The 12,142-nt window shown below is 39.9% G+C and overlaps 2 protein-coding genes across 2 annotated transcripts; both read left to right on the top strand.

The window, feature by feature from the left end:
* The first annotated feature begins 753 nt into the window (after positions 1 to 753).
* On the top strand, positions 754 to 5,248 carry LOC140293268 (uncharacterized). The gene is made up of 2 exons (XM_072379524.1): positions 754 to 789; positions 2,456 to 5,248. The coding sequence occupies exon 2, from the start codon at positions 2,514 to 2,516 to the stop codon at positions 5,106 to 5,108; it is 2,595 nt and encodes an 864-aa protein (XP_072235625.1). The 5' UTR covers positions 754 to 789; positions 2,456 to 2,513; the 3' UTR covers positions 5,109 to 5,248.
* A 1,182-nt stretch (positions 5,249 to 6,430) lies between these two features.
* On the top strand, positions 6,431 to 10,780 carry LOC140304889 (hemopexin-like). The gene is made up of 10 exons (XM_072383719.1): positions 6,431 to 6,579; positions 7,176 to 7,195; positions 7,355 to 7,444; positions 7,534 to 7,676; positions 7,782 to 7,935; positions 8,293 to 8,505; positions 8,627 to 8,719; positions 9,683 to 9,813; positions 9,910 to 10,057; positions 10,358 to 10,780. Exons 1-10 carry the CDS (start codon positions 6,515 to 6,517, stop codon positions 10,582 to 10,584), a joined length of 1,284 nt encoding a protein of 427 aa, XP_072239820.1. The 5' UTR covers positions 6,431 to 6,514; the 3' UTR covers positions 10,585 to 10,780.
* The last annotated feature ends 1,362 nt before the right edge of the window (positions 10,781 to 12,142 follow it).

Here is a 12,142-nt window from a genome sequence, read left to right as displayed (position 1 = left end):
CTCCATTGTGTTTTAATTGGAATGTTGTTTTATTGCTCTTGGTTTGTTGAATTCTTTATTCTTTTTTGCACCACTTTAGTTTTTATGTGTACTTTGTTAATCTTATTGATACTGGCATCATTTGAAATAACGCCACATGAATACAGAGTGTCCTTGGTTTGATACTTTGTATTTGCTGACATCTAGTGGTCAAATTCCAAAAAATGCAATTTATGTGGAAGATGAACAAAATGGAAATGTAAAACATGGGCCTACACGACAAGTGTAATCGACACCTGTAGAGTCCCAAAACAAACAGCCTCGGAAATAAGACGTTCTCTAATTCACCTGCTGAAATCAGCATCAGATCAACAGATATTCTTCGCTACCAGCTTCAACTCCTCTTTGATTCAATTTCTGTGTCTCATTCTATTAGGGGCAATTGAATGTAATGAAATTCCAAATTAACTAATTTCTAAACAATCTTAAACTCATACCTACCACTAATTTATATGTGATATTTTCAGCACACAGCCCAATAAAACCTACTGTTTAAATAATTTACGATGCTTTTCACAGATGGTTTACGTCATCATTTCTGTTTATCTATCTTAGGTTTTTGCTGGAGTAGTAGCTGCCCACACATTGTGCTGTATCATTAGAGTGATACGACAACACGACCTGTAAAGAATACAGTGACAGACAGTGGGAGGGAAGAGGGGTGAGGCGGGGGTGTGACAGTGAGATGAGGAGGGAAGAAGCGCAGAGCAGAGAGAGCGGCTGAGGAAGCAGCACACACCTTGAATTCAGGTAGGACCTGCTCAACTTTTGCTATTTTTTGAAAGGTGTACAATATTTTGCAAGTGCACCTGCTTCATTTAATAGTTTATTTATAGATGTGTCTTAAAATCTGATTGGAAACTCTTGGTACACATTTGACAATTCAATTTTTTTTAAAGTTTACTGATCAAAGTAGATTTGAGTTACCATTTCAAAGAGGTTTACCTGTGCTGCGCTTTATTCGGTGCAGCTTGCACTGAATACCTCCATTGTTTGGGTTGCCATGCTGGAATGCTCCGGAACATCCTGCATAATCTGCTAAATTATGAATGGTACCATTTATGCTATAGTCTCAGCACCTCGGCGAAGGTCGCCTGGTAACTTAGCAACTGGTGCCTCTCATTCAACATTAAAGTTGGGTAACTTGAGAGGACCCTGTGGTCTCACTCCAAAAGAGTGACATGGATTTGTTATTGACATGTTATCCACTGGTTTTGCCACTCTGACCAAGAAAGTTCTGCCTGTTTACATACACCCGTTAACCTGTGTGCATAGTTTGTTTGCTTGTTTTAATCTAATCTGAATTCATCGGGTTCAAGAAATCTATAACTTCTTCTTTTAATTTCTAATTTCTAAAGTAATATTTCAACTGTCCTGAATAGCAAGAGTCATACACAGATAGCATATTTAACATCTTTTTTAAACATGGGAAGCTATTGTAATATTAACTCGGGTTGACAGGTCACATGATTCCAGGGGGACCTAATTGCAAATATCTGGTGGTAAGATGACACTTCCTCCCTTTCATCCTTGCAAAAGCCTGTGTTTAGCTCCAGGCGCTTATAAGTGCTTCTGTTTTCACCAAAAAGTGACAATGGGAGTCTGTGCAGAATTAAGAGACCTATTTGAGACCGTTAATGTTTCATTTGTGAACATAAATTAAGTGACTTCACAGGCAAAAACTAAACAATCCCATTCTTGTCAGTTTGTCATAAACCAATTATTTCAAATGATAAATAGCAGAAATTCATTTGAAAATAGAAAATTCAAGAAAATAGAATTCATTTGAAATCTGAAGCATGTCTCAATAGAGACATACAAAATGATGGAATCATGAGAGGCAATAGTCTTCCCATTGAAGATGTACATTGGATATGCCTTTGCAAAATGTGTGCTAGTGTGTAGTGGTTAGTTGTTGCCAACAGAGTTGAAGTCTGAATACAATGTTGACCTCTCAGAGAAAGAGCGGCGGTTACCTGAGACCACTTTAGAGTCTCATGAGAAACTAAATATTGTGCTGGAGAGATAAAGTTGCAGCGAAAGGGAGCCTGTGTCCCAGTTTTAAAACAGCAGCAGAAATGTATTCAAGTGCTCACGGGATTTACATGATATACCTCAGTCAACAGGTAGGTCAGGAAGACTAAGACTAAGGAATCAATTTTTCAAAAACAAAAACAAGAAAAAATGTTCCAAACCAAGTCATACGTTATTGAATACAATCCAGCTTTGCTTTGAATTCACTGTATTTGTAAACGAAGTACAGTGCAGCATTTTTTCCATGCTACATATCTTTTTTTGAGGTGTAAGTAATAGATTATGTAATGCTTTTGAATGCCATCATAACCTATTATCTTTAATTTGTGTAAGATTAGTCGGTGATGTCTCATTTGTGTTGATTTTTTTTTTATCCATGCAGACAAAAAAAGAAGAGTGAACCAGCATTTAGTAGCGCATTCTCAAATCTACCACTCACAATGCTAATGAGGTCTTTCTCAGAAAGAAGAGCCCTCCCTGGGTTCTCGGCCTTGTTGACACCCAGTCCCCAGAAAAAGAGAGATGTAACTTCCTCAGCCCCCCTATTCTATACCCACAGGGAGTCCGTCTTTGCACCTACATCTCTAACTTCCCCACCTCCATGGGTGGCACAGGCACTTTCAAACCTGGAGAAAGGAGAGCAAGAACTTCTGAGCCTCAGGGAGCGGCAGCAAGTCGAAGTGGAGGAAGTCAACCGGGAACTTGACAATGCTGCGATTGAAGCTCAGCGAGAGGAGCGGCGCCTTCTTGAAAAGGTTGAGCAGGACCACAGGGATGCCCAGCGAAGCCTTAGTCAAGTGAAGAGGGAGAATGCTGCTGCTGTTAGAGTTATGCAGACCCTTTTTGACCAACAACTTAGAAAAATTGGACAACTAAAAGAGCAAGTTCAAAGATGGGGCAGTATTACTGGTGAATCTAACAAAAATCAGCTTGAAAGAGGTGTGGCAGAGGCCATACAGCCATGGGAAATCTCTCTAACATTGAAAAGGGTCAGCTTCTTACCAAGCCACCAGTCAAAGACCTTGAGTTATGGGGAAGTTGATGTTCGTGAGCAGGCTATGACCTACCCCATTGGTGTCTGTGGCATCCAGGGACAGAAGTGTGCCTTGCACTCATGTGATAAAACATTTTCAAACATAACCCCTCTTGAAATTATAAAGGAACCACAACCAAACAGAGGTGGGAAAAAGTGCGCTCTAGTGGAGAATAATAAGACAAACAGTGGGAGTATGCGGCTTGTCCGGAAACTGCACCTATCAAGCTCCACAGAGACTGAGGACGAGATTAAACCACCGAAGTCTCCCATACAAAGACATCGTGGAATATCAGAGTCTTCCCAAGATGAAGATGTGGAATCTATGTGTTCAGACACACAGGGACAAGACTTTTTCCTTGCTATTCCACCAGTCTCAAGTCAAGGAGAATCAGAAGGGGATGATTCTGATGACAGACATGATGGAAGAAAGAGACACAATACAGTGAAAGGGAAAAGGAAGAAAAAGGCCCTAATCTTGGTCCCATGTGAAGAACCATCCTGCCCTCCTGAAGAAACTGTAAAAAGCAGGGGTCCAGTATCTCCAAGTTCTAAACGCAAAGGTTCACTCTCGAGGCACAATCTTGTAGATCTTTCCACAAGATATCCTACTCTTTCACAACAAGAACTCTCAAAGAAGAAGACCTCAAAAGAATCATTAATGAACTGTGGAAGCCCCCTGTCTTCAGTGGACAGCGAGGATTCCTGCTACACATATACTGTGAACACCCCAGTGAAAAGCTATATCAAGCAAGAGCACTGTCATTCAGTGTCCACTACTGACCTATCCAGTAAACTACGCGCGGTAATTAATGGTGACAAGATTGAGCACAGAGAATTCAGAAAGGTCAATAGAATGCGTCTTGCCTCTGAACCTTCAACTTTTGAGCAAGGCCAAAGAAACAGCACAGAACCTGACAAGAACATCACAAGTTCTGGTGAAAGACACTCAAGATCCCTGACTCGTGTTACTCAAGGTTTAAGTGTAGCCCCTGTGAGCCGATCTTTGTCCATGTCAGCTATTGAAGGTGACAAATTACATCAAGACAAAGGATCACAGGGATACAATGAGGACAAGAATGAGACAGCTGGATCAGCACTGAGGGACCTGGAGGAAGAGGGTGGATTAATTGCATTTCACTCAGCTTATCTGGTCAAACAGTTTGGAAAACAAGGATCAGGCCGTACTGACTTCAATTTGCCAAGTGGTGTCCATGCAACTGTTCGAGGGCAGATATTTGTGGTGGATTGCGGTAATGCCCGAATTCAAGTGACAGATCTCCAGAAGAACATTGTGCAACAAGTGTCCCCCTCAGGACCAGATAGGTCTTCCCGTATCTGCAACTACTTTGACGTGGCTGTGAACTCAAAGGGCCTCATTGCCTTGACCTGTGCAGCAGAACGAGCCGTGTTGGTGTTCAGTCGTCATGGACGTCTCCTGCAAACATTTGGAGGCACAATGATTGGTTCCACCAATGAAGAGCTGGATGCTCCCAGAGGGGTAGCTGTGACCCGTCAAGATGAGTTCTTGGTTGCTGACATCAAGCGTGGAACTTTGACCATCCTAAAACTGGACCCAAAAACTGGAGCCAGGCTCGAGCGCACAGTGGTTTCAGGATACCACAGACCCTACTTGGTGGCAGCTTGTCTCACCACTGGGCTCATGGCTGTATCAGAACGAGGCAGTGAATCTGGGCGTGTTCCATGCATTCGAGTCATGGAGCCTGGCTGGAGCACGATCCGTATTCTGGGAGTGTGCTCCGGCCTAGGACCTGTCTTGACCTGCCCCTGGGGCCTTTGTATTGACAGCGATGGGAATGTCTTGGTGGCAGATTGGGGGAAGCAACAGCACCGTGTTCTTATCTATCCATCCAAGGGCATTGGCTGGCCTGTGGTAACTGACAGCCTCAGTAGCCCACGAGGTCTGGCACTTCTCCCTGATGGTCATGTGGTCATATCGGACAGCATGAATCACTGCATCAAGATCTATCGCTACAAATGAACATCAGAAGATGGTGAAGATGGAGACTGAAAGAAATATGGACAATTAGACCCAACTACTGTATTGATTTCAGAAGGTTAAATCTGAATAGCAACCCCTACCCTTTGTTTTATGAAATTGTTATGCTTGGTCACAGAACGAGAGACATCATTATTATTGTATTATAATCAGTAGTGTAGAAGATTGCATCAATCAGTTTTCTTGTTATTACATTATCTGGACTTGTTCTTGAGATGTTCCAGAGTGGTGGCACATGAATACACAAACGTCCACAACATTTAATGAGACGACATATGAATCTGTCACCAAATATTCCAGAGCATTTCCTGTGCAAGTAAATGTGTGTGCTGGTGGCTTTTCAGGCCACTATTTTGAAGTCCACATATTAATATCAACACAATAAGGAGCCAGATCGGCTATTCTCAAGGTGTTGTAAAGACAGCAAACTCTTCTGGATCTCAAGCTGTGTCCTTTGCGTTTTCGACAGCCATTTATTGCGGCCAACCTTTTTTGTGGCCATTGAACCCCTTGGCAGCTTTTAAGAGATAAAAGTAAATAGAAGTACTATAAAATGCTAATCAATTCAGTGTGAATTTTCTCTTTTCTTAAATGTATATGGAGAACAGCACAGTGGACCTCAATGCTGGTAGCTTGAATGATATAAATTTTTTTGTGTATCATGCTCATAGTGAAAAATTCTTACTTATAACTACCACTATCTAGACTAATTTTAGATTCAGTGTTACCTTGCTAAATATTCATTCGATCAAACTGTCTTGTAAGCATATGTTTAAGAAGTGTTTGACTGTTTTAATCTTGTAAAAAGCAGTAAAGAGTAAAGAGTAAAAAGCATTAAATCTTCATTTCGATCAAATGTTGCACAATTTTGTTGTCTCTGGAACTATTTCTAACCACTCAAGTGGTTCATTAGTTTTTGGCATCCATTGCAAAATTCTCAAAATATCAGTAACTCTGGAAAAGTCTCTCACCAAACACAAAATGGAACAAAGGGAGATCAGGGGTTTTGGTTTTTCCAACAAGCAGTTGTAAAAATACAGTTTGTAAAATATCAACGGAACAGATCGATTATATTCTACATAAAAGGGAACATAAAGATGTTGTTTAGGCCTCGTGTCCAGATGGATAAATGTGAGTGCGTCACATACCTCTCCTAAACGTTGGGATGACTAAATTGACATGCGTCATCATAAACTATTGTGTCAAAGCCCAGTTTTGCAACAGCGAAACTTCCAACTTTGCCTGTTAAACAAACTCATGGACACACACATGAACAAACACACACGTGCATTTCAGAATAAAAGTGCTGTATCAGCTCCTGCAGAGGCACACTTCACGGCTCTGCTCCAGAGTGAAACTCCACATCAAAGGACTTCAGCGGGACAAACATGGAGTTGTTCACCAGAACTCTGTTTCTGTGCTTAGCATTTGCCCTCACAAAGGCGGCACCACTGTGAGTATTGATGAAATCCACTTATTTGAATGCATTTCAATTCAAAATCCCGACAGGTCACTGCTATGAGGAGGTTTAGTTCTGCTATTCAAGTCTCAGAGGCCATCACAAGTAACACCATGAGCTTTATTTTCAGAGATGTTTCCAGCTCTTGAACAATAGAAACTCTGTACTGCCAGTTTATGAAGGTCTACTGTTTCTTACACCCTTGGGGTGTGATCAGTTATAATGAGCTTGTTTTATTCCTTTTTTTTGGTATAATTTTTTAACTTATTTAGAAAATAATAATTGTTTCACATTATTCACATTACTTTGTCCATTACAAGAGCTTTGGACCGTCCCTTAACTGAGTTTTCTGTTCCTATTTTGACCAGAATGCAGTGGAAAGTACAACACACCAACCATCTATTTCAAAACTCTATTTGCTTGTTCACAAAGTTCACCAGTTGGATCGATTAAACAAACCCAAGAATACTTTCTTGTCATATTATCTTTGTGCTGTGTCACTGATTGACCACTGACTGAACAATAATGTTGTACAATGGTGAAGCACATGAAATTATTTTTAAAAAAAATATTTCTTTTATCCTCCACAGGCAAGATTCAGCAATAAATGGTGGGTATCGTATGAAAAATTAGATGGATATGGCTACCAATATTTGCCACAAATGTTAACCACATAATGCTTTTAAAGGAATATGTCTAAATATGTATTATGTTATACAACTCTGCTTACATTAATGGTAACAAATATGTTTCCTTCCGGGGAATAAAGATGGAGATGCTGCTCTGCCAGACCGATGTGCAGGTATTGAGTTTGATGCCATCACTCCAGATGAGAAAGGAGACACTTTCTTCTTCAAAGGTGTGGAAAACTTTAGTTACTTGATGAACCAGATCTAAAACCCTTATTAAAATGGCACAAAAAGAAGTAATCTGCTGTTTTCTCCTCAGGTAGCCATCTGTGGAAGGGTTTCAATGGTCCAGCTCAGCCCTCCAGTGAGTACTTCAAGGAGCTGATTGGTCAGGTTGATGCTGCTTTCCGTATGCACAGCACAGACAACCCAGACGACCATGATCACATCTACCTTTTCGTGGTATGATTCACAAACACCTTCAATTATGACTTTAGAGCAGGAGACATATACCATAAAATGCGGTCGTAATCGATTGTTCTACATAGTTGTTGATATTATCTTTAGGATGGCAAGGTGTACAGTTACTTTAACCAAACTCTAGAGGAAGGTTATCCAAAAGAGATCCAAGAGGATTTTCCTGGAGTCCCTACTAACCTGGATGCTGCTGTGGAGTGTCCCAAAGGAGAGTGCACGACAGATTCCGTTCTGTTCTTTAAAGGTATGCTGGCATTAACTGCTGAAATATTCATGTCATTGGGTCAAACCAAAGTTTTCCTTAAATTACATTGTTTAACAGAAAACAAAAGGCACGATTATGACAAAGACAATGCTGCACCCTGATCAGCGACTGTTTGGAGCTGGATCATCAAGTTTTATAGCAGCTTTAAAGTAGTTCAAAAACAATTAGCTAAACGTTTTTTTTCCTTGTGTTAAGTCAACAATATCTGAAGAACTGAAATGAATAAAGGAGCACATTGTGGAGTACATTTAAATAATTTCCCTTATTTGGACCCAATTGTTCAGTTCTTCAGATGTTTGGTAGCCTTCTTCTCACGCAGATGCTTTCCCCCTTCAGGACAAGACGTGCATGCTTATGATATTGCCACAAAGACAGTAAAAACCAAGACGTGGTCCCACCTCCCTGCCTGCACTTCTGTTTTTCGCTGGCTGGAGCACTACTACTGTTTCCATTCACACAACTTCACCCGCTTCAACCCCATATCAGGAGAGGTGACTGGTAGCTACCCCAAAGATGCGCGCAGTTACTTCATGCGCTGCCCAAACTTCGGTAAGATCTTTAAGAAAATAAACGTTTTTCAGTGATTCAATCGTGATTATTATAAAATCAACAGATTGATTTTTGCTGTATTTTCTTTTTTACATGTGGATTTTTGTGGATTTAATTGCAGGTCATGGAGGTAATGGTAAAGGCCGTAAATGCAGTGATGTCAAACTAGATGCCATCACCACAGATGATGGAGGCAAAACCTACTTCTTTGCAGGTAAAATTAGATACAGAAAAAGGGTGTATCCAATTCATAAATTGGTTACTGCATCACAATACATCTATACAATATGATGAGTCTAGGATAGTATGATTTTATATGTTTTTCTAATATCTCAGGGTTGGAGAGCTTTATGCAATTCTGAGACTGTGACTAGAATTTAGCTAGCTCATGAGCAACTAATGTTCGGATCACGACAAAACAATCTATATCCTAAACCAAAAAGAATAAATTTATTTAACTGAAAATGAATGTCCATGACTTCTGCCACGTCTGATGGAAACATCTCAAGGCTCACGAACTTGGAAAAATGTCCTTAAATGAGGATGTGCATAACACGAAAGGGTGGTTTTCTTTCGCACACAGTATTCACAACCCAATTTTAAAGCAGCACTGTATAGCCATCGGATTTGGCCAAAAGTGAATGCAGGAAGAAAGAGCCACCCTTGCTTTTACCATTCTTAGAGATTCCAGCAACATGCAGCACTGCAGTAACAAGGCTCAATCAGTTCAACACGTCACATTAAAATTATGTTGGTTAAAAGATGGAATCATTCCTCCTGCATGGTCCATGGCAGCAGGCCAGAGTTAGCATTTAGCTATAGCAATCTAAACCCTCACAAAACTGATAGCAAAGGGTGTTACTCTAGTGCTTCAGTTTATTGTTTTTTTTAAAGAAAACAAGATGCTGATGCTCACTCTTGAGGTTTAGTGTACTTTTAATCCTGGATGTGTTCCAGTCTGTTTCCTCTTGCTTTCAGTATTACATTAAGCTAAATTAAGGCTCAATGGCCTTGCTCCATAGCAAGACAAACTGGAGCAGTATCAACCACCTTTTGTGGCTTAAAGCATATATCCATAGTTAGGAAAGTACCAAAATGCATGTTTATAGATGAACAAATTGATTTGAGCACATAGCATAGCAAAGATTTCTTTATAAACGCTATTCAACTTGATCAGGTCCTATCTACATGCGTCTGGACACCCGCCGTGATGGCCTTCATGCCTTTCCAATTACCAGAGCATGGAAAGAAGTGACAAATGGCGTGGACGCTGTTTTCTCCTACAGTGACAAAACTTACTTGATTAAGGTGAATTTCATTACCAAAATTCCCCACAGTTTCTGTGTTGAAATTAACCTGAAAAAATTCAAGTGAAATCTCCTCTATTCTACCAAATGTTTGCAGGGCGATCAGGTTTACATCTATAAAGCAGGTGCTCACTTCACCCTGATTGAAGGCTATCCTAAAACTGTGAAAGACGAGCTGGGCTTTGAGGGACTTGTGGATGCTGCTTTTGTGTGTCCAGATGATCACACAGTTCATGTCATTCAAGGTAAGCTTTTGAGCAGAGGAAATGTATTAAGCTGGTTTCAAATGCTGGCAAACCATTGCCATATAAACAAGAACATTTTTTAAGAAATTTTGATGGATGCCAATGGAGCTACTGCCCGCTGAGAGACAGAGGCTGTCATGTTATATTGTACTGGGAGCAGACATAATATGGTGGTTGGCATAAACCTGTTATAACACATAAGGCCAAGTTGATGTATTCAGAATAATGTAAAAATGTAAAAATGATCTTAGTGTTTTTTCACAAGTGATTAAGTATCTTTATTTATATTTCTTCCAACAGGAAACAGGATGCGTTACGTCGACCTCACTGCCACACCTAGGGTCGTCACCCAAGAGGTGCCCTTGCCCTTGTCTGATATTGACGCTGGTCTGTGCGGCTCAGATGGAATTAAACTATTCAAGGGCTCACACTATTACAACTATGAAAGCCCTATGATACTGGCTATGGGCAGGATTGCTCCAATGCCTCAGAAGATCACCTCTGAAATTATGGGATGTGAAGATTAAGAACCAGAGAAAAAATTTAAGAAAATAACCCATTGTCCTTATAAACACTGTCAGCATACAATCTAAATTGTGACACCTGATTAAAATTAAGCTAAGACAGCTAAGTTTTTGTTATCTGCCATGTAAAATTTTGGAAAAAGCCTCATTTCAAATAGTTAAGTTTGACTTTTGTTTGAATAAAAAGCAGAGAAGAAAACTGGGACTGCTTTGATTGTCATCAACTGAGCAAGTATCGTCGTGAATTATGATTCTAAAGTTATGTCAGAGCTTAGCCACTAGAGGACCCACTGTACCAAAGAAAGTCTTTCACAAGATGAGACTGTTGAAGATTTTTCTTCTTCGTTGGGTATGGGATTCAATCGGACATCATCTACAACATGGTTAGATTCATTTGGAAAGTTGCGCCAAAACTCCTGTGACACGACCGCATTGCATTACAGACAATGCTTTGATGCACAAATAGAAGTATTTTAGATTTCATGGCCCTAATCTTGTCATAGACACTTGATTTCCTTTCAAATCTGTCATATCACCTCAGCTTATATACTCAAATCTTTCTAAAACGACTATGAGAAGAAAACATTTCTTTTCATAAAGACCTACAGGACAACCAGTAAGCCATTATGTTTACATCTTTAGAGAACCTCAAATGATCAAGCGCCTAAGCAAGTCCTCCCAGGTCATTCAGCCCAGCAGACCACGGACACAGTGCCTGTCTTTAAACTATTATGTCTGATCCATATTGAAGGACTTTGCTCAATGTCACACAAAGGGAAAACTCAAGTGGTTTAAATGCCTCTTCTTTTTTTTTTTCAAGTGAAATTGCTTGTCAAGAACCTCTGTGGTATGCCCAAACACCACTCTGGTTTAATTAAGTGCTGCTTTGGTGTGATTATTAGGGTTAAAAAAATAAACCCTTACCCAACCTCTTCCGCTTAGAGAACCTGCTGGCTGTAAAAACATGGCATGTACCTAGCGTGTACTATCAAAAGAAGAGAGGATGTCTTTCTCACCGTTATCTCTGATAAGTCAAAGTATATCATTTAACTATCTGTACGTACCAAGATTTTAATTAGATTTATTAATATGTCCCTGTTTCACAACGACAACCACCCAAAGTACACAAGTCCAATGTGATAGAGTCCAATAATCTAATTGAATGCAATTCTTTGTACTCTTATAAAATCCAATTAACTATCAGAACACACAAGGAATACAGACTTAAGTGAAACATGAACACGAATACAAACATATTGAAACACATAATGGCACTACACTGGAGAGTGAGAAACAAAAGCTAGAAACTAACTCCAACAACATAATCTAACAAAGAGGCCTGGAAACTAAAACAGAATACACAACGAATAAAGCTTTTAACAAAATACCAGAACTCAGATGTGAACTACACCAAAAGCAACTGAACAAAGACACGAGGAATAACTAAATCAGACCATAGAACATAAACCTGTCATCATAATCACACTCAGATCATTGAAGTGAACAAAACATGGCAAAATCAATTAAAACCAAAAGGCAAAGAGTAAACTAGAATACCAAA

This window comes from Leuresthes tenuis, unplaced genomic scaffold (assembly GCF_036924035.1).
Source record: "Leuresthes tenuis unplaced genomic scaffold, fLeuTen1.0.hap1 SCAF_1, whole genome shotgun sequence".
Taxonomy (NCBI): domain Eukaryota; kingdom Metazoa; phylum Chordata; class Actinopteri; order Atheriniformes; family Atherinopsidae; genus Leuresthes; species Leuresthes tenuis.
Note: the sequence above shows the minus strand (reverse complement) of the source record. Positions and strands in the feature narration are given on the sequence as shown.

Excerpts from the sequence above, each read along its gene's own strand:
- LOC140293268 (XM_072379524.1), top strand. The coding sequence starts at position 2,514 with ATGCTAATGAGGTCTTTCTCAGAAAGAAGAGCCCTCCCTGGGTTCTCG.
- LOC140304889 (XM_072383719.1), top strand. The coding sequence starts at position 6,515 with ATGGAGTTGTTCACCAGAACTCTGTTTCTGTGCTTAGCATTTGCCCTC. Across the intron at positions 7,677-7,781 it reads ATCACATCTACCTTTTCGTG|GATGGCAAGGTGTACAGTTA; the intron begins GTATGATTCACA and ends TATTATCTTTAG. Across the intron at positions 8,506-8,626 it reads CATGCGCTGCCCAAACTTCG|GTCATGGAGGTAATGGTAAA; the intron begins GTAAGATCTTTA and ends ATTTAATTGCAG.